A 22,352-nucleotide genomic window follows, 5' to 3' on the forward strand; every position below is an offset into this window, starting at 1 on the left:
TGGTTATATGCAGACGTGCATTGTAGCACGTAGTCGATATTTTTTTGCTAGTCATGGTGATAAAGTTTGAATACATAAACATTCTAAGTAATTTTATTTTATGACAAAAAACGTATTCCTCATTCGATTTATTGCTTAAAAATAATTCAACCTGTATGACAGTTTGAATAAATATATTTACTTAAAATTATTTTTAAAGATTTACCATTAGCATAAGAATGTTGGCATGCTATTTATTGTATTAAATTATTAAAAAAAATATCAATTACGTCATTTGCTTATAAATCTATTAAAATTCAATAATTTCATCTGGGCGTTTATCCTTGGCTCCAAATTAAAAACATAGCTTACAACTATATTTATTAATACTTAATTACCAAAGTCGACTTGACTTCAATACCATTTTTTGGAGTGTATTATCTGGCCTTTCTTGCTGAGCCAGCATATTTAATATTAGATCTATGTAAAAAAAAAATGCAAAATCAACATTTATTTTTATTTTATTATTTGAAATGTATTATATAGCTTTTATCGCAGTGCCTGTATATTTATTTTTATTTCTTTTTAGAAAGTTAGCAAAGTCGACCTTGATATTAATTCCATTATTTGGAGTGTATTATCTTGCCTTTATTGCTGTTCCTGTGTGTATGGAACCAATGTTAGAAGTTATATGGTTGTATACAGAAATGTTTTTTAATTCCTTTCAAGTGAGTTTACTTACCGTTGGATCTTGGCCTTGGGTCCGGTTGTTGATTCTTTGACACATTCAACGTTTTTATTCTCCATTCATACTTAACTTGAAAATTTAAACAACAAGAACCTTTAAGATTAAATTATTAATTTAAAAGACTACACCAAATTTTGATAAATGGAACATGGAAAGTCAGTACATTCCTTGATAGTTTCAGTTCAATATATATCTTAAAAAATCCTAAGCTTGGTCACTAAGATTTTATTTTATGTATTATATATGTGTATTTGCAGGGATTTGCAGTTGCAATATTGTTTTGTTTTATGAACGAAGAGGTAAGTATTTTCTCAACATTCTTCCCAATATATCATCTAGTTGTTTATGGTACTTTGATACTTTAATTCATTTCATTTATTTATACTTATATTTTCTTATAATTCCTGTAATACAAAAATATTATTTCACATTTTGGGTTTTTACTTTTAAGTAAACAAATGCTGTTATTTGCTCTTTGGTCGGGTTGTTATGACACATTCCCAATTTCCGTTTTAAAATTTTAATACATGTCTTTTTTTAATCTTTGAATGTACATGTATAATATTGACGTACACATTTTAATAGCAAATGATTACTGTAATTAGGATCGACATACTCTGAATTATACTTAAATTAAGGCAACAGTAGTATACCGCTGTTCAAAACTCATAAATCCATGGACAAAAAACAAAATCGGGGTAACAAACTAAAACCGAGGGAAAACGCATTAAATATAAGAGAACAACGACACAACACTAAAATGTAACACACACAGAAACGGACTAAGCATCAGCCAAAATCCAACGAGAATAACAAATATAACATCAAAACCAAATACATGAATTTGGGATAGATAAGTACCGTGACACGTAAGTTAGTCCAAGTTTTGTAATTAGAGGAAAGGAGATGTCGGGTATATTTGTATACTTCGATATGAAAACAATTCAACGAATTGATAGATCAAAATGGGGTTTTCAGCAATAACAGTACACTGGTATTAATACGATACGTCAATCTCTTAGAGTCTTTTAACCTTAATGCTCTTCAACTTCGTACTTTATTTGGCCTTTTTAACTTTTTTGGATTCGAGCGTCACTGATGAGTGTTTTGTAGACGAAACGCGCGTCTGGCGTATAAACAAAATTTAGTCCTGGTATCTATGATGAGTTTATCTACTATTACCAGTAAAGTCTCAAAAACGACAAACACAGCAAAATCCCCAAAACAAAAATAAAACAAAAAATCTCCAAAATTTCAAATTTATCAGCAATCAAAATACAAAGTATGATAAACATTTTGTTGTGATACCAATCAGTTTCTTATTGTTTGTCGTGCAGAATGCACAAATTACTCAGGACGAGAATAGCTTATAACTTTAAAGTGTAAAGTATGATCTATTTAGACTATTTATACTAGACATAAGTATTATAGACTTTATTCGAACTTTCGAATATATTTATGAAAACGATATAGAGGAATGCTATATTTGGAAGATGGTTTTGGGATAACATAAACATGTTGTAGATAAGATATGTGTTGTTTCCATATAAAGGCCCAGCTGTCCGTTTTTGCAAACTTGCACATTTTTATTTTCTGTCCTGTTCCATCGTGTATTTATGAAAACGATATAGAGGAATTCTATATTTGGAAGATAGTTTTGGGATAACATAAACATGTTGTAGATAAGATATGTATTGTTTCCATATAAAGGCCCAGCTGTCCGTTTTTGCAAACTTTCACATTTTTATTTTCTGTCCTGTTCCATCGTGTATTTATGAAAACGATATAGAGGAATGCTATATTTGGAAGATAGTTTTGGGATAACATAAACATGTTGTAGATAAGATATGTGTTGTTTCCATATAAAGGCCCAGCTGTCCGTTTTTGCAAACTTACACATTTTTATTTTCTGTCCTGTTCCATCGTGTATTATAACCCGTCTTATATCGGAGTACTTCTACTTTGAACGAGAGCTCAACAGTATACGTAATTATATAAAACAGAACAAGACTCGTCCAGAAATAAATATAAATAAGGCAACAGTTGTTAACCGCTGTTCGAAAGTCATAAATCTATTGAGAGAAAACAACAAATCAACGATAAGAGGAAACACTGAACTGATACGAAATACAAACGGCAATGCAACACACAAAGAAACGAAAAAACGAGTTGTTGGGAGTGCGTCAATGAGAATGATCCGTCCCCGAATGAACAACACAAGAGGCCAGACTAAGTCCACCTCCAGGTGCTGATTTTCATGCTGTTTTAAAGATCCATTGGTGACCCTTGGATGGTTTCTGCTCTTTGGTCGGGTTGTTGTCTCTTTGACACGTTCCACGTTTCAATTCTTAATTTTACCTTTGACACATGATTTGATTTTAATTTTGCAGAATGTTTTTATTAAACCTAATTTATAAAACAATTGTTTTGCAGGTAAGAAGAGAAATCCGAAAGCTCAAAAGAGATCATAATTTACGACGAAATAGTCATATATCAAACCGATCTACGAGTAGAACAGTAGAACAGTTTTTTCAAAGTGAACATGATAATATAATACTCGGTGCAGAGCCCAAATCTGCTAATGTGCATTTTGAACTTAATGAAAAGTCAAGAATTATTCTTGAAAAAACGAAACATTTGTTCAGTGATGGAAATGATCCCATGTTAAATACGAGGGTGAATGGAATACATGTGAATGGAGAGAATTTAAACCTTGTCTCGCTCAATGATAGAACAATTGAGTCATGAACTAATGCAAATAAGAACAATTGAGTCATGAACTTATGAAATAAAAGAACAATTGAGTCATGAACTTATGCAATAAAAGAACAATTGAGTCATAAACTTATGTAATGATAGAACAATTGGATCATGAACTTATGCAATAAAAGAACAATTGGGTCATTAACTTATGTAATGATAGAACAATTGGATCATGAACTTATGCAATAAATGAACAATTGAGTCATGAACTTATGTAATGATAGAACAATTGGATCATGAACTTATGCAATGAAAGAACAATTGAGTCATGAACTAATGCAATGAAAGAACAATTGAGTCATGAACTTATGAAATGACCATCACTTTATCAGATGACATCAATAACTCCCGCAATAATTAACGTCGCAAAATAACTTGTACTAACACGGAGAAAGTATTTCATATGCATTTAGGTTAAACATTTTGTACAAAATTTTCATCCATAAAATACAGTGTTAGAAAGTATAATCTTTTCTAATTCATCTGATCCAAAGGACGATCGTGATCTTATTGCCATAACTCTGCCAATAATTGCCGATGATTTTAGACGTATATGACTTCTTACGGAGTTTTGCGACTTAGACGAAGATCTGTTCCCTTTTTATCCTAAGTTACATGTAGAATATTCTTGAATAGTGTAATAGAAAAGGCTTATAAGTTAATTCGCCAGTCGCGCGTATCGTCTACATAAGACTCACAAGTGACGCTCAGATCAAAATAGTTAGAAGCCAAACAAGTTCATAGTTGAAGAGCATTAAGGTCCCAAAAATCTAAAAAGTTGTACCAAATACGGCTAAGGTAATCTATGTCTGGGATTAAAAAATTCTTAGTATTTCGAATAACTCATATTTTTTGCAAACCTTTCAGTTTACTCATTACAGGTGTGCATTCCCTTCGAAGTCGAATTTGACTATTTAGATATATTCATTTGATCTTAACAACAATAACTAGGTGAACTCATTTCAGCGACATACTTAGGAAGTGTTGATTCTAAAAAACAAATCCGAGGTAAATGAAAAGGCTGACGTCACTACAATGGTTTAATTTAGTTAAATTGGTTTTTGACCGGGTTTAAAGATTTGAAGAACGTCTTATCAAAACAACCGCCTTGATACATCTATATAGAATTTCATTCTTATTCCTAGCCAATTTACCCGAAATCATAAATGAAAACAAATATAATCTTGCACTATTTGTGTCCAAAAACAATTGAGTGATTACAATACAAAAAAAAGTAAAATCACATAAAAAACTGAAATCAGAGGAAAATCCAATCGGAAAGTCCATAATCACATGGCAAAATCAAACGACAAAACACATCAAATACGAATGGACAAGAACTGTCATATTCCTGACTTGGTACAGGCATTTTCAAATGTAGAAAATGTTGGATTAAACCTGGTTTTATAGGGCAAAACCTCTCACTTTGATGACAGTCGCGTCAAATTCCGTTATATTTACAATGATGCGTGAACTAAACAGACATAATTAATAAAATCGTCAAAATATAGGTACAGCAGTCATCATCGTGTAACAATTAATATAACACGTTGTTAAGATGATAAACAACATCAGCACGCAGAATCTATACATCAAGACCATCATGTATTATTTGTGAAGTTGATACGGAATATTTATCAACAAGGTCTTGGTACCTTCCGATGAACTTTTTTTTAGAAAAAGGACGAGACGTTCTTTGACATACCCCTGGTTCATCATCTTTTCTACAGTGTCACAAAGTCTGAGTAGGAGCTGCAAGCTCTTGAATATCGAACAAGTTGGAAAATATATATCCCATATGCAGATGAAGTTGGTATATTGCTACTAAGGTTGGGAAAATTTATAATTTCAAAATTAAAATCGTCTCGTTTGTCATAGATTCTGGTACTTAGATGACTGTTTGAGTCAAATTCGAAATAAAAGGCTAAAACTGAGGCGGAGGAAGCCGTGTCTGTGTTTTCTTTAATTACAAACAAGTAAGTGTAGTTTTTTTAAAGTTTGTAAATTTCCGGTAAAATTGCAAAAAGAAAATTTCATTTTTGTATTTACCTGTTTTATATGCATATGTGATAGTTATAAAATAGGTGAAATGATGAGTTCTCGTAATTACTAAAATTTAGGAATTACATGTAATTCCCGATATACTTAGCTAATACAAATAGTTCCTGAAACTGCCAAGTTTTTGCCAGTAATTACTCAATGCTCTTCAACTTTGTACTTGTTTGGCTTTATAACTATTTAGATCTGAGCGTCACTGATGAGTCTAATGTAGACAAAACACGCGTCTGGCGTATTAAATTATAATCCTTGTACTAACAACACTGGGTCGATCCCACTGTTGGTGGACGTTTCGTCTTCGAGGGTATCACCAGCCCAGTAGTCAACCCTTCGGTGTTGACATGAATATCAATATAGTGTCATTTTTATAAAAGAGTGACGAAAGATACCAAAGGGACAGTCAAACTCATAAATCTAAAACAAACTGACAACGCCATGGCTAAAAATGAAAACGACTAACAAACAACAGCACACAGGACACAACATAGAAAACTAAAGAATAAACAACACGAACCCCACCAAAAAACTAGGGGTGATCTCAGGTGCTCCGGAAGGGTAAGCAGATCCTGCTCCACATGCGGCACCCGTCGTGTTGCTTATGTGATAACAAATCCGGTAAATAGTCTGATTCGGTAGGTCACATTCAGGAAAGAAAAGGGGATTGTAGTTACGACGTAAGGAACATATCCGATATCATTTGTGATACGGTTATTCCATAACGGTCAACCAACTCGTGATGGCGTCCGTAAAATTTACGAAGGGATGATTTCAACTTCACCATTTGGAACTCTTGCTTTAATAGCTTCCTTGTGAGCAGCAACCCTCTATCAAGAAAATCATGATAGGAAATGCAAGCACGGGAATATCGTATCAATTGGGAGATATATACCCCGTATGCAGGTGCTGCTGGAATGTTGCTACTTAGAAATGGAAAGTTCACAATTGGAAAGCTGAAATTTTCCTTTCACAAAACTTAGGATTTTCTTATCCCAGGAATAGATTACCTTAGCCGTATTTGGCACAACACTTGTGAATTTTTGGGTCCTCAATGCTCTTCAACTTTGTACTTATTTGGATTTATAACTATTTAGATCTGAGCGTCACTGATGAGTCTTATGTAGACGAAACGCGTGTCTGGCGTATTAAATTATAATCCTGGTACCTTTGATAACTATTGTAACAATATGGTCAGCTGCTCCAAAGTTATGGTAATACTGCTTTGAAGGCAGTGTGGAGAGGTCCAAAAGCGACGTCCATGGCATGCTATTGAGTTGGATGAGAGAGCTACTTCACCAAACTTACCGAAATGATAGCTGCTCTACAGCAGCAAGACTATCTGAATTTTGAGATAACCAACATACATAATAGATCAGTTTCTTAAAGTAGTATAAACAGTAGTAACTAGAATTTGATTGCTCCAGTTTTACAGTTTCTAACATCAGTTAACCAAAACAGTTTTATAAGTTCATTACCTGATATTCATCCAGCTTCTTAAACAGTGGATAGTCAACCAACCTCAAAAATATCTAAAAGGCTTTCAGACTTTGAAATACGTGATGGTCAAAAGACATCTAATGTATAAGCCTCATTACTTGATACCACAATCTCAAAGTTACTCCTCAGTAGAAGATTATATGCTCGTTTGAATTGTTTTACATTTTTCATTTCGGGGACAAATGTGAGATGCATATTTTCTGGCGAATTCAGCATATTAATATTTTTGGAATATGAGTTGTCAAATGACCAATAATTAATTAAACTCTGCTCAAATACTGACGTGCATGTAAACCATGTTGTGCTGTTTACGAAAATCAAGCAAATGTGTCAAGTCTTACCTTTCGTGTAACCAAACATGCCAGTGTCTCAATAAGTTATTTGTATGCATGCATAGTTTAAATAGGCAGTCATTCTATGTTAATTTGTGACAATATGTATGTTAAAGATACAGAAAAATACAAAATCCAGAAAAGAAGAATTTGTCATTTGAAATACGATAAAATGACCCAAGTCAGGGTTGGGGACCATTTCCTGTCTACTTATTGTCTTTAAAATTTGCAAATGTCAAAGTATGTTACGAAACGTGTTTCAGGCGTATCAAAGTTTAAACCTGGTACCGTTGATAACTATTTAAAACACTGGGTCGATGACACTGCTAGTGGACGTTTCGTCCCCGGGGTAATCACTAGCCCAGTAGTAAGTACTTTTGTGTTGACAAGAATATCAATTATACGGTCATTTATTTTTTAATTTACTGTTGTTTTTTTTAAATACTAAGGATTTTCTTATCCCAGGCATATATTACCTAAGTCGTATTTGGCACAACTCTTTTGAATATCGGGTTCTCAATTAATGCTGTTCATCTTTGTTCTTGTTTTGGCTTTCTAAATATTTTGATCTTAGTGTCACTAATGATTCTTATGTAGACGAAACGCGCATCTGGTGTATAAAACTATAGCCTGGCACCTTTGATAACTATGTTAACATTACAATAATTCATTCCATTACCCATAATGTGGGCATAGATATACATATTCTATGGTATATAATGATTGCACCAGATCATATTGTTTCGTTCATTCCTTAGAAAAGAAAAAAAAGTTATTTCATCTTTAATTTGGTGATCATTGTCTCAATCCGGTAAGGAGAACGGGGCGTTCTGACCACTTCAAATAATGTAGGTCTGTAAAATTACAATCATTTAAAAATGATACGCCATAACAATTTGATTCAATTCAAGCTTTATTATCATATAAATCAATTTATATGATTTGTGATTAAAACCAACAAAATATAAAGTATACCATAAAAGACAAGGAACGGCAAAGCAGATCGAATTGACGATCCGAATAATCAAATACGTGAAAGACAATGTGTCTATTTGTGTGTTTAATGTATTTGTGTGTTTGTTACGTACTTATACACTTATTAACTAAATAAATAAATCAATGTAATAAAACATTTTGCATGCGTTGTAACATAAAAGAATCATTATATTTTTTAACAGCCCTATCTGAATCTGTGTCAATATTTCACAGGTTTCATAAACATTTTGAAGGGTTTAGGACGGAGGACAACTCCGGTCCATTCTCGTTCCATGGGTAAGTTGTTAACGTCTTCCGGTATTAACTCAAACTTCTGTAGTATATTTGTTGTAATCAAAAGCGTAGATCTCTCTGCTTCTATTCTTCCTGGACATTTACGTTCACCTAAAAGTAAAGACAAATACATATTGCTATTTGGATTCTAATGAATTCTGGGTACAATTTTCTGATGGATTCTGGGTAATAATCAAGTCCAAAGATATTTCTGCTTTTTCTCTTCCTGGACAATTGATACGTTCATTGAAACCTGTTAGCAAATTTTGATTTATCCAGTGATTTGAATTAGGCTGTGATCTTTAAACTCATCCAATCATCTTGTGAGATCATCGGCATGCAACTACTTGCTGATAATATAATATTAAGAAAAAGAGGTTTTGGGCAAAGTTAATAATACACCAACACAAATAAGGATATAAACATATTGGAACGACCATTTAACTACACATGGTTGCACCCTACTGCAGCATGAGGATAAAACACAGCCATCAACAACACAAGGGTATCTATATAATTTCAAAATCCTCCACAGTCGAAATAGTTGTCAATAAAGTATTCTTTTTATATAAGAAACAATAGTATAATGTTCTAGTCCGAATCTCGACCTTGTTTCAAATTGACTATAATGATACAAAAGCTTCTTACAAGTTATTGCCTTTAAGTTATGTTCCTGAGTTATGTCTTCGATGGCAAATTTGAAGAAAACGAGTATGTGTCCATAGTACACGGATGCCCAACTCGCACTATCATTTTCATATGTTCAGTGGACCGTAAAAGTAGGGTCAAAACTATAATTTAAAATTTATATTACAAAGATGATATCATAAGGAAAATGTGTATCAAACTTCAAGTTGAATGTGTGCCTTTACTATTTGGAACATGATACTCTTGCAGTTTTCGCTGAAATCTAAACTTCGCAAGAATTTTTGCAAGTTTTTTACTAATGTGAATAATGTAACAAGGTGGGTATCGCAATAATAAGAACTTACATTGTGATATTTTTAAAATCCAAATAATTAATTTTTATCCCTTCTTAAAAATCGCAATAAATGCTCGCAATAATTCCTTATTTACAAGTATAGAATTGTGAAATTACCAGTTAGATTTGATAACCCTTAGATTCTGATCCTGTAGGTGGCACAAATAAATGCAGGAAACTTGCTGTTCGGTGTGACCCAAGGCCCCGTGTTGAAGACCGTACCTTGACCTTTAATGGTTTACTTTTATAATTGTGACTTTGATGGAGAGTTGTCTCATTGGCACTCATACCACATCTTCCTATATCTAGGACAATTGTCTATACGCCTTTTGTACAATTATATATTTTTTCTTATATATTTACCAGTGCCAAAAGGAAGGAAGCCATCTGTCTGTGGTTCTGTCAATCTATCAGTCCATCTATCAGGATTGAATTCGAGAGGATTTTCCCATACAGCAGGATCGATTTGTGGGTCATTCAAATCATAAAGAATGATAGACTTAGCTGGAATAGTATAACTGTCCACTTCCATATCACGTTTGTTGGTTCTGTATATGGAGAATACGACTGCAAAAAAAATAACACGTGATAATTTTTAACGTGTCAGATCCTTAAAGATTCTTGAAATGATTCTTAAAGATTCTTGAAAAGATTCTTAAAGATTCTTGAATACATTTGAAAAGATTTTGGAAAACATTTGAAAAGATTCTGGAAAACTTTTGAAAAGATTTTGGAAAACATTTGAAAAGATTCTGGAAAACATTTGAAAAGATTCTGGAAAACATTTGAAATTTAGATTCTGAAATGGAATAATACAGTATGATCCTGTGTTAAAACTTTGCGTACAATGATCTACAAAAACTCAATTTCACTTTCTGTTCTGGAAATTATTACATCAGCCAATGAAATTTCAGCCTACACAGTTTTAAAGGTTTGTTTTAACCTTACAAAATCAAAGGTCTTGACAATAGAAAGTAGATCGAATCGTTTTCAGATCCTTTTTTGGACACAGAATGTGTATTTTAATCAGATTATGGAATATAATAAATGCATTTTCATACAATGAAGGTTATGCTCTTCAACTTTGTACATGTTTGGCTTTATCAATATTTCGATTTGAGCGTCACTGATGAGTCTTATGTAGACGAAACGCGCGTCTGGCGTACTAAATTATAATCCTGGTACTTTTGATAACTAATTATGATAAATACATTTTGGTTATGCAATGTCCCTGATACAGAAACATCGGTTATAACATTTGGTATTCGGGTGAATATCTTCAAGTTGTAATACTTGTTTTCAGCTATGGAAGAGGGAGTGCAATGATATATATATAGATTTTTACTTTCCACCATTTCCTACATAAGAAAATACCTGTACCAAGCCAGGAATATGACAGTTGTTATCCATTTGTTAAAATGTGTTTGAGCTTTTGATTTTGTCATTTGAATATGCCTTACATCTAGAAATTGACTATGAGGGACGATTCAAAACAAAACTTTTTGACAAAAGAGATGATTTCAGCTTCCCAAATTTGAATTTTCATTTTTAAACCAAGAGTTTCGAATAGTTAAGTTGAAATCATCACTTTGTTAATTTTACGGACGCCATCACGAGTTGGTTGACCGTTATGGGATATCCATTTCACAGATGATATCGGATATGTTCCTTATGTCGTTACTACAATCCCGTTCCCTTTTCACGAATGTGACCTAGCGATTTAGACTGTTTACCCTTTTTGTGACATTTGTACCTATTGTGTGAGTTTGTTTTGTTCACACATCGCTGTCAAGATAATGGAATTTGATGCAACTGTCATACAAATGAGAGGTTTAGCTAGCTTCAAAACCAGGTTCAATCCACTAATTTCAACATTAGAAAATGCCTGTACCAAGTCAGGAATAAGGCAGTTGTTATCCATTCGTTTGATATGTTTTGGCTTTTGATTTAGTCATTTGATTAGGGACTTTCCGTTTTGAATTTTCCACGGAGTTCAGTATTTTTGTGATTTTACTTTTTGCAACCAGTGGATTGTCAGTTTAACTAATCGATACAGTTAAATTATCGAATTTTAAAGTCCGAGCCTTGGCAAGAACTTTAAAATTGATTATTTAACTATCGAGCTTGGATAAATCCAATAAACTGCGACTTACTATAAAAGTCATATGAAACTAGTGACTGGTGAAAAAAAATGTTCATCCAATTATTGACCATTGCATGTATATATCCTAAAATTAGTCTTCTGTGCACGATGTTATCATTTTTTACGCAAATATATCGTAAAATCGTCAATTTTTTTTCTCTCTGTCTGTTTTAACAAATATGGCAGCTCATTAAATGCCGTGTTGTGATTCCGAAGTTTACCGATTGTCACCTTATAGTAAACAATCAACAAAAAGCATGGATATTGAGCACGTGTTTAATATATACAGTCAGATAATAGTTTATTTCAGGGACAGATCCATGCGTACTGCGATTACCGGATTTTTACGAGAGGGTTCACGGTAAGGTCACTTTGCATACGGAAAATATGTCGGCGAATTTCTTCCTGAAAGCGAGCAATTAAAAAAAACTAAACTTCTTCTAAATGTGGACAAATTAAAGAATTTTCTTCAGAAAAAAGTATATCTACATCAGTTTAATAATGATAACTATCCATTTTTTTTTATTTGAGATTTCATATGACTTTAATAATTTATTACTCTAATGATTATCAAATATATTTTCACTTTTGATAATCGAAAATTCCTTCGAGTGCCTGCCACATTCCACAAGGGTTGTCAAATTCATTAACACTTGTTAGACCATTTTGATTCATTCACTGAGGTGATAAAGGTTATGACCCGTAAACTCATCCAATTATATTCTGGTATAATCGGCAACCGTGTACACATTGATTAAATTGTTTATTTAAACAATGGTTCCGGAAAGGATTAAATTGCCACAGAATTAGAAAAAAATGTATATCTACAACAGTTCACATGTGACTGAATATGGTATTTTGTACCGAAGTAAATGGGACAGATGAATCAACAGATACAAATGTTAGCCCAGTATATATACCAGTATTTCTAGACATCATCTTTGTGTCACCATACATGATACATGGTGTAATGTTTACAAAGTGTGTACATTGATGTTTAACGTGAAAGATTGATTTTGATTTTTTGTGTTTAAACTCCACTTTTAAACACCGCATTTAGGCTATTTCGTGGCAGCCAATTTTTAATGGTGAGAAAGCCGGAGTGTCCGGTGAAAGCTACTGACCTTCGATAAGAAAAGTGACAATCCTATAGTCAACACGTTTCGGCGAAAACAAATAATCAAAAATTTGGGTACAGAGAAAATAATTCAATCTATAGTACCCGGATGAAATATTTATTCATTCAATACTATAAGGCAAGACATTTCTCAGAGGGGGTTATTTTTAGCAATTTCGCGGATAAAATTTTCTGAACAATTTGAAGGAGAACAATCTCGAAATATTCCTTTGAGTTAATTGGTCTTCGAAGAATGTTAGAATCAACGAACATAACAATTCAAAAATACAAACCCGAGAACCCCTTTTTTAAATCAGATTGCTAGATTAGAACACAGCGAACACAAGTCATTTCACACTTAACTTACAATTTACAATAACCATTGAATATACAAAGTTAAAGCATTCATACGGGGTTTAGCTATACGTAGTACTTCTCTAATAGTTGATCTGTTATATAGTAGTTGGTCTCGATCTTCCAACGTCACTGTACTTTTTCCTTTGCATACCTACAACATATGTGGTAACTGAGTTATGATCTTCCTTATGTGTGAAATTTCACGCATTTTGAGTTATCTCCATTATCTGTTAACTTCAAGCATTTAAGTCGGGGATTGGACATTCAATATTGTATGCAATTGTAAAATGGAATGTAATAGAAAGGATTGGTGATTTGAACCGAAGCCCCTATATACTCAAGACATGACAAATCTACAAAGTAAAAGAACAGGCCTCATGGTCATAAAACTTTCGAGCATGATTTTTGTACTCAGACTCGAAAATCAACCAATCAAATTGCTGGATTTCATGTTTCGAGCATGATTTTTGTGCTCCGAGCACTGAGCAAAGTTTTATGCTTTCAAGGCCTGAACATGAATGGTGTATTAATTTCGGTTTGACACGGAACCCATATATACTATTGGCAACATTTCAGATATGGTGTAAAAAGGCAAAGGCGATAGCACAGCACTTGTGTTGCTGCTTTTCATTTCGCATTCAAAAGAAACAAAAATCTCAAACATCACTGCAAAATATAGTTTACGGTGACCAAAATATGTTGATCAGTGTTAAACACGTAAGAGGACTATTATCATCAAATATCATTGATTTATTATAAATTAAAAACTCTTATAACATTTTATTAAAACGTTCTCTCACAATGTAAACCTCGTAATGCGCCTTTTATTTTCTATACTTATCTGATTTATTCAAGATCCTCATACCCCCTCCCCCCCACCCCCCAAACAAACATGATATTTTTTGTTTTAAATTTAAAAAAAAATGTTTACATATGTATATTACTATGAAATAACATGGAAGAATGTTTATATACGTCGATTTGTGTTTGTTTACCCTGTGTAATTCTTCTCTGCATTTTCGCTGGACATCCGGGTATTTCAATAAATAAAACACAATTATCGTCAGTGTGGCTGTCAATGAGTCGATTGACCCAGTAAACATTTCAATGATAGTCTGGAACATGTTAGCTTCTGAAAAAAAAGTTCGATGGTTTGTTTGAAAATGAATACATTCTGTCTTCGACGAAAAGCTTTATTGTTTATTGAAGTAGATTGCTTTCAACCTAGAAGCTATATACATTGTAGATATAGGAAGATGTGGTATGAGTGCCAAAATTACTAGTTTTAAACCATTCAAACGTGAAAACCAACTGTATAATCTATATAATAAACGAGAAACGAGAAACACTTATGATCCACATGAACAGACGACAACCACTGAACCTCAGATTCTTGACTTATAACAAGTGCACACAATTGCAGCGGGATTAAACGTTTTAATGGTACCAAACCATCTCCCTTTTTCGAAACAATAGTATAACATCACAACATAGAAAGACACATATACATGTTTGTATATCAATTAAAATATACTTTACATTTGTTTTGCAAGTCATAGATCAATTTGGTAATATATATTTCCTGTAGTTCTTTAACTACTCCTTCCATTAACAGTCATTTTGTAATTAAATAGGAGACGCGTGTCTGAAAATTGACAAAATGCGTTGTCCTAATATATTACCTAAATCACTTGCTTACTTATAAGAAGGATCGGCAATTATTTTTCATTATGTCCAAATATAAATAATGACTGTTTTTTTATTTTGTAATTTTTTTCATTTCTACCAACATACTACTTTATTAATCTTTTAGTTAAAACGATATTCTACAGCTTTTATTTTCCTTTAAAGTTAATTAGTATTTTTACATTTGAAAGAGTACTTAATTTTAACTTTTTTTTCATATAATCCATCGGTTGTTTATGATCAACAGTTATAATGAATACCTCTTATATGCAGCCTGTATTTTTTTATTTGGTACATACATTAGGCCGTGACTGTTCTCGCTTGAAACGTTTTAATGAATTAGGACTAGAAATGGGGAATATGTCAAAGAGAAAAAAAAAACGATCAAAAAGCAGATTACATCCGAAGGTTACCAATGGATCTACAACGCAGCGAAAAAATCCCGTACCCGAAGATGGGCCTCAACTGTTTCCTAAAAAATGTTTACTACTTAAGTGAAAATGGACGTCATCCTTAACTCTAAAAAAATATAAACGAGCTAAAATACAACATACAAGCCTAATAAAGTACAGAGGCTCCCGACTTGGGACATTCACAAAAATGCTCCGGGGTTAAACATGTTAAGTGAGATCTCACCCCCCTCCTAATACCTCTAGCCAATGTATAGAAAAAACACACAGTAATACGTACAGTAAAACTCAGTTTAAAAGTAGTCCGAGTCCGATGTTAGAATATGTAACAAAAGAAACTATATATGCAAAATGACAATGCTACATAAATTAACAAAGAACTACTAGCAGTTACTAACATGTTATTACTTACATGCCGGATCCAAACCTCAATTAAACTGAGGAAAAGATTATGTCTTCATCATATGAATATCAAGCACAATCCCTCCCGTTAGGGGTTTAGTATTATACCATCATAAAATATATGAGAAGAACATAACCCGTGTCATGCCAAAAACTGGTTTTAGAATAAATATGTTTATTTCCAGTAAGCTTTGAGGAGAATGCCGAAATTTTTTTTATTTGTGTACCTCTAATTTGTAGGATAGTAAGATGATTGCAAGATAAAACAAACTACTATATTCTATGCATGTAAAAAATAAAGTTGTAACCTGATAAAGCGCTGTCCTTCCTGGTATCCTCTGACAGGTTAAGATAGAAATCTAGAAAATCTTTAGGAGACTTCGGATTATGTTCCATTTTGTGGTCCTTCAATTGTTCTCTTATATATTCATGTAATTTGTCATTTTCTGCAATTACCTTCCTAACCTGTAAATAAACAATTCAAGTATAAATCACTTGGACGACGTAAACATACTGACAATGTCATTGCTCAAAAAGAAAACACAAACAGACATAGATAGTACACAAGACACAACATAGAACCACTAAAGACTAAGCAACACGAACCCTACAAAAAACTGGGGGTGATTTTAGGGTTCACACAACAGATAACGATGCACCAAGATTAGAGAATAATGGACCAAAATTAGACAATAATGGACCAAAATTAATTAAAAGTGCACAAAGTAAGTTCAAAGCCAATACAATGAAGTAACTTATTTTCGCGGATACTTAATTTCGTGTTTTACCCTTTCTACTCGACTTCGTGGATATCCATTTTACAGATTTTCTAACTCACTTGATATAATTTAATAAGGAAAGATTTTAAATTTTCGCGAGCTCGCAAAAATCGCGAAAATAAGTTTGTAAACTATCAAATTCCTCCAGACTCCAGTATAAATTAATCACACCTAACTGTCAGTACACCTTTCATATATTGCCTTATCACACATAACTGGTTTCGTGTTAAAACGTCATAATTGGTCTGAGAAAATCATGACGCTGTGTAATGCCACATTATTGGTAAATATAATCGTAAAGAATGTTTGTATGAAAATAAGTTTTAGTAAATGAAAAGTATACATATTACTTTATATTAGACATATTATTTTGAATCTAAACCGATATGTCTTATGTCTCACTCTGAAATACATCGTGTTAGGCACTGAAGCAGCGAATACCAAATTAAAAGTACGATTTGTCACAGTCTGTAATCAACCTCTAACATTTGAAGCAATCACGCTTCCGAGTCAGTTGTTAACAAGAGTGTGTCCATAGTAAAAGAAAGCCCGGGCCTCACTCGCACTATCGTTTTCAATGTTCAGTTGACCGTGAAATTGGGGCCAAAACTCTAATTTGTCATACAAATTTGAAAGATCATATCATAAGGAACATAAGTACTTAGTTTAAAGTTGATTGGACTTTAATTTTATCAAAAATTATCTTGATTAAAAACTTTAACCTGAAGCTGAACAGACGGACGGACAAAGGAACGGACGGACAAACGAAAGGATGCACAAAGTGGAGAACTTAATGCCCTAGGTGGGGAATACGAATGGAACCTATCGTGTGCTTGCCTTAAGCTACAACTTGAACTAATTGTCACTAACTGAGTATAAGTATGTTAACAAGTTTTAGCTTTCTTAAAAGCTGTGGACTGCTTCGCTCTATCCTAATTTAATGTAATATGTGTGCATGTGGTATTTTTAGATAGTTTATTGAAATAAAATGGATTTACCTTAAGTGTGCGTTATGAGTGTGCCTCTCTGGAGGTGTGCCTAGATTAGGAGAAGTTATAAAAAACAGATAATGTTTTTTGCAAACGTTTTATAGGAACATTGTTTAGCAAAACAAATCGTGCATATTGGAGATTAACAAAGCAAATAAACGTGTATTGATAATTGATATTTCAATATTGAATTTCAGTGTGCAATATATGCATAATAAAACAAACATGAAATAATGACAGTTGATCGGAACTGATAAACACATAGTTAATTTCCTGGCTTTTAATGACTTATCCTTAACGAGAAAAGTCTGTAATTCTTTATATATCTCATTTAAACCACTGGCTGTTGCTGATTCTCAGCCGCATCATAGTGTAACCAATCAGTAATCAGTAATAATTTCAAGATGGCGTATACGGCTACTGAAACTAATGGCTCCGCACCGTGATGCGAAACAATAATACCTGTGACTTTGTAAAATAAGCTAGCCAACTGAAGAAAGTTTCTTTCCTTCCAAAACTTTGACCATGTTTAAACACATATAGGATCCTAGCATACAGTGTCTTAAACTCCGCATCACTATATTGAAATCTGAAGAAAACAAATTGCATTAATATGTAGTATATAAGTGCTAGCGCTTGAACCAGGAACCTGATGTTCAGTGGTTGTCGTTTATTGATGTGGTTTATAAGTGTTTCTAATTCCTCGATTCTATATATATATATATATAAGACCGTTGGTTTTCCTGTTTGAATGGTTTATACAAGTCATATTTGGGGCCCTTTATAGCTTTTACTGTTCGTTTTGAGCCTGTGAAGGCAGTACTTTGATCCATAATGTTTTACATTACAAAAAAGCCTCATTTTCACTTTTAGATGAAGAACAGCAATAAAAGCGTTCTCTTTTGCTTTTTAATAAAATCACGAATGAAATCAGAAAATGTGTCAAATAGATAAAAATCCGACCAAAGAGCAGAAAACAACCAAAGGCCACATAAATGGGCCCTAATGGGTCTTCATGAAAAAGAAAAGCCCACACTGGGAGGCGGGCTTCATCTAGCCCCTTAACAAAAATGTGAACTTGTTCAGCGAAAATGGACGACATTCTAATCAATTGTTTTTGCAATGCATGTACTGATTTCGTTCTGTAGATTGATACCCCATATCCTCAGGTTTTTTATATTTATAAACCATCTTTCTGTTTACAAAATTTAGAATTTTTTGAAATAATAAGGCTTTTCTACCTCAGGCATAGATTACCTTAGCTGTATTTGGCAACATTTTTAGGAATTTTGGATCTCAATGCTCTTCAACTTTGTACTTTATTTGGCTTTTTTAACTTTTTTGGATTCGAGCGTCACTGATGTGTCTTTTGTAGACGAAACGCACGTCTGGCGTATTTACAAAATTTAGTCCTGGTATCTATGATGAGTTTATTTCACAATTATCTATGAGTTCATTTTCAAATAAACACAACATATCTTTTTCTGTCTTCTACAATGGAAACGTAATCACCATATCTCGAGCACCATATACATACGGAGGTTTTTTTTCAAACCTATTGATTGATTGAATACAGCATACACCTAAATCATGTAAGGTACATGTAGAACAACCAGTGTAAAAGGCGACAAGAATAGACTCTCACTGGAACAATAAAAAACTCATAGATTCTGTAAGATAGGACGACCAGGGTGAAAGGCGGGAAATATAGACTATAGCACTTGAAGAATAGAAAACACATAGATTCTGTAAGGTAGGGCGACCAGGGTGAAAGGCGGGAAATATAGACTATAGCACTTGAACAATAGAAAACACATAGATTCTGTAAGATAGGACGACCAGGGTGAAAGGCGGGAAATATAGACTATAGCACTTGAAGAATAGAAAACACATAGATTCTGTAAGGTAGGGCGACCAGGGTGAAAGGCGGGAAATATAGACTAGCACAAGAACAATAGAAAACACATAGATTTTAAGGTAGAACGACCAGGGTGAAAGGCGGTAAGAATAGAGTGGCATTGAACCAAGTAAAATACATAGATTATGTAAAGTATTGCGACCAGGGTGGGACGACCAGGGTGAAAGGCGGGAAATATAGACTCTCACTGTACCAATAGAAATCACATAGACTCTGTAATGTATGACAGCCATGGTTAAAGGCGGGAAATATAGATTGGCACTGGAAGAATAGTATATGCCTTTACTGGGGTAAGGCAGACATATATATACCTCTGGCTTTCAAATATTTGCTTTGATCCTTATTGATAAGTTAAAAACCAGAAAATGGCGGCAGACGCATAAAATTGTTGTTTTGATTTGTTTTACAATTTGATCGACATGACTGAACTTATATACTGAAACTTTGTATTTTAAAATATATGTGCTGCGTCGGATAGAAATAGACCTTACGCAAATGATTATCAATCTCTAAAAAATATCAATGGACAGTCTCTAAGTGTTTGAAAAATGAGTTGTAATAAGAACCCTTCAAAACAGATCTTTAATTTAGTGTTTGAATGTTCCAATATAGATCAAGTCTTATACATGTTAATGTATACGTGCACTTGCATAAGGTCGATTTCTATCCGATGCTTGTCTAAGGGAGGGATAAATCCTACTTTGTAAAGGATCACTCTGATTTTATACAAAAAATTCTCTGAAACTGATATTATCAAGAGGCTTGATTTCTTGATTGACAACATATTTGTTACGTTCGGAGGACGCGTTTTTCAACAGACTGTCGGCATTCCAATGGAAACAAATTGTGCCCCTCTTCTTGCCGACTTGTTTCTTTATTATTATGAGGCTGACTTCATACAGGAACTTCTTAGGAAGAAAGATAAGAAGTTAGCAATATCCTTTAACTCTACTTTCCGCTATACAGATGATGTTCTTTCACTAAATAATTCAAAATTAGTGACTATGTTGAACGCATCTATCCCATCGAACTAGAGATAAAGGATACAACAGATACAGTTAAGTCGGCCTCATATCTTGACTTACATCTAGAAATTGACAATGAGGGTCGGTTGAAAACAAAACTTTACGACAAAAGAGATGATTTCAGCTTTCCAATTGTGAACTTTCCATTTCTAATTAGCAACATTTCAGCAGCACCTGCATACGGGGTATATACATCAAAGGCGGATCCAGGGGGGGGGGGGGGCTGGTGGGCCCGGCCCCCCCCTTTCGTGGGAAAAATTTGGTTGATTATATAGGGAATCACTGAAGCATGACTGGAGCGTCCCCCCCCTCTTAGGTCATTCAGCGGGCCCCACTTAGGCAAAGTTCTGGATCCGCCACTGTACATGTATCTCCCAATTGATACGATATTCCCGTGCTTGCATTTGCAATCATGATTTTCTTGATAGATGGTTGCTGTTCACAAGGAAGTTAGCTATTAAACCAGGAGTTCCAAATGTTGAAGTTGAAATCATCCCTTCGTAAATTTTATGGACGCAATCACGAGTTGGTTGACCGTTAATTACCGTTTCACAAATGATATCGGATATGTTCCTTACGTCGTAACTACAATCCCGTTCCCTTTTCATGAATGTGACCTACCGAATTAGACTAGTTACCGGATATAGTATCGCATAAGCAACACGACGGATGCCACATGTGGAGCAGGATATGCTTACCCTTTCGGAGCACCTGAGATCACCCCTAGTTTTTTGTGGGGTTCGTGTTGATTATTCTTTAGTTTTATATGTTGGGTCATGTGTACTATTGTTTGTGCTTTTGTCTTTTTTTCATTTTTACCCATTGCGTTGTCAATTTATTTTCGATTTATGAGTTTGACTGTCCCTCTGGTATCTTTCGTCCCTCTTTCATACTAGTATGATAAAATTACCTCTTTCCGAATGCCATTATGGCGCCAACATTTAATACGCTGGTTCTAAAATGTTCCAGTGGATCTACTGCATTGTCAGGACTGAAGCACTCACACAGTTCATTGATTTCTTCTGTTAGCTGAAGTTCCATGTTCTTTTGGAAAAATTCCCCGTGTTGTGCTTGCATAAGGAGTTTATATAGTTCAATATACTGATGTCCATTCGCCATTATAATTCCTAGTAAAATTCACGAAACTGTTACATTATTTTAAAATATCGTACTTTTTTTTAAAGTAATAAATTACGAGTGCATATGTAAATATAACCGGTACTAACATGTTCACGGGAACGCTTGAACGACTTAGACTAGAAGTTAAATTATTTTTGTATAATCATACTTTTGTCTTAAGTTATAAATTATTATCGCATGTGTAAATACATTCTTTGCGAACATGCACATGTGAGTATGATGGTGAAACGCATTAAAACTAAGACAAGAACAATAATTTTGATATTTAAGTTGAACAAAAGTATAAATAAAACGTTTTCATTCATGGTTTTTATAGTTGTGTTGTTGGTAAGTCGGTATTTGTACACATACACACAAAAAAAAAAAAAGACAGGGTAGGGTGTACCAGTAATAAATTCTTGACAAAAAGGATACACAAACTTGACAAACCAAGAATAGCGCTTTTATTGAAGATCTTCATCAAAAATTCATATAGTCATATATTATTATCTGACCGGAATTACATAACTAGTTTTTCGGATTTTTTGGAGTCATTCGTTCCGTTCTCTGGTGATTACTAAGTATATCTGTATCTGGCTACAATTCACTGTTTCAAGAATCTGATGCATTATGGGTAATATTTTCAAAAAGTGTACACCAATACGTTGTGATTGGTTAACAATGTCAGAAACAATGAAAATTCAACCAATGACGAGACGGTACTTTCATTTTAGGGTACGAACAATTGAATTGATATTTCTGAAACGAGTTATTGTCGGTAT

At 33.6% G+C, this 22,352-nt stretch overlaps 2 protein-coding genes across 6 annotated transcripts in view; one reads left to right on the forward strand and one right to left on the reverse strand.

Moving 5' to 3' along the window:
• LOC143052734 (parathyroid hormone/parathyroid hormone-related peptide receptor-like) overlaps positions 1 to 3,958 on the forward strand; it is a 77,137-nt gene extending 73,179 nt beyond the window's left edge. For all 5 annotated transcript variants that reach the window (XM_076225837.1, XM_076225841.1, XM_076225840.1 and 2 more), the window contains 3 exons: positions 569 to 707; positions 985 to 1,026; positions 3,161 to 3,958. In XM_076225837.1, coding sequence (XP_076081952.1) covers positions 569 to 707; positions 985 to 1,026; positions 3,161 to 3,475 — 496 coding nt within the window. In that variant the 3' untranslated portion in view covers positions 3,476 to 3,958. The remainder of the gene's footprint in view (positions 1 to 568; positions 708 to 984; positions 1,027 to 3,160) is intronic.
• A 4,310-nt stretch (positions 3,959 to 8,268) lies between these two features.
• The window catches only part of LOC143052735 (cytochrome P450 2J5-like), a 28,971-nt gene continuing 14,887 nt past the window's right edge, over positions 8,269 to 22,352 (reverse strand). The window contains exons 3-9 of the mRNA XM_076225843.1: positions 21,362 to 21,578; positions 17,971 to 18,097; positions 16,049 to 16,205; positions 14,238 to 14,374; positions 13,297 to 13,393; positions 9,989 to 10,192; positions 8,269 to 8,754 (exon numbers count right to left, since the gene is read on the reverse strand). Coding sequence (XP_076081958.1) covers positions 8,570 to 8,754; positions 9,989 to 10,192; positions 13,297 to 13,393; positions 14,238 to 14,374; positions 16,049 to 16,205; positions 17,971 to 18,097; positions 21,362 to 21,578 — 1,124 coding nt within the window. The 3' untranslated portion in view covers positions 8,269 to 8,569. The remainder of the gene's footprint in view (positions 8,755 to 9,988; positions 10,193 to 13,296; positions 13,394 to 14,237; positions 14,375 to 16,048; positions 16,206 to 17,970; positions 18,098 to 21,361; positions 21,579 to 22,352) is intronic.

This window comes from Mytilus galloprovincialis, chromosome 11 (genome assembly GCF_965363235.1).
Source record: "Mytilus galloprovincialis chromosome 11, xbMytGall1.hap1.1, whole genome shotgun sequence".
In the NCBI taxonomy this organism is placed as follows: domain Eukaryota; kingdom Metazoa; phylum Mollusca; class Bivalvia; order Mytilida; family Mytilidae; genus Mytilus; species Mytilus galloprovincialis.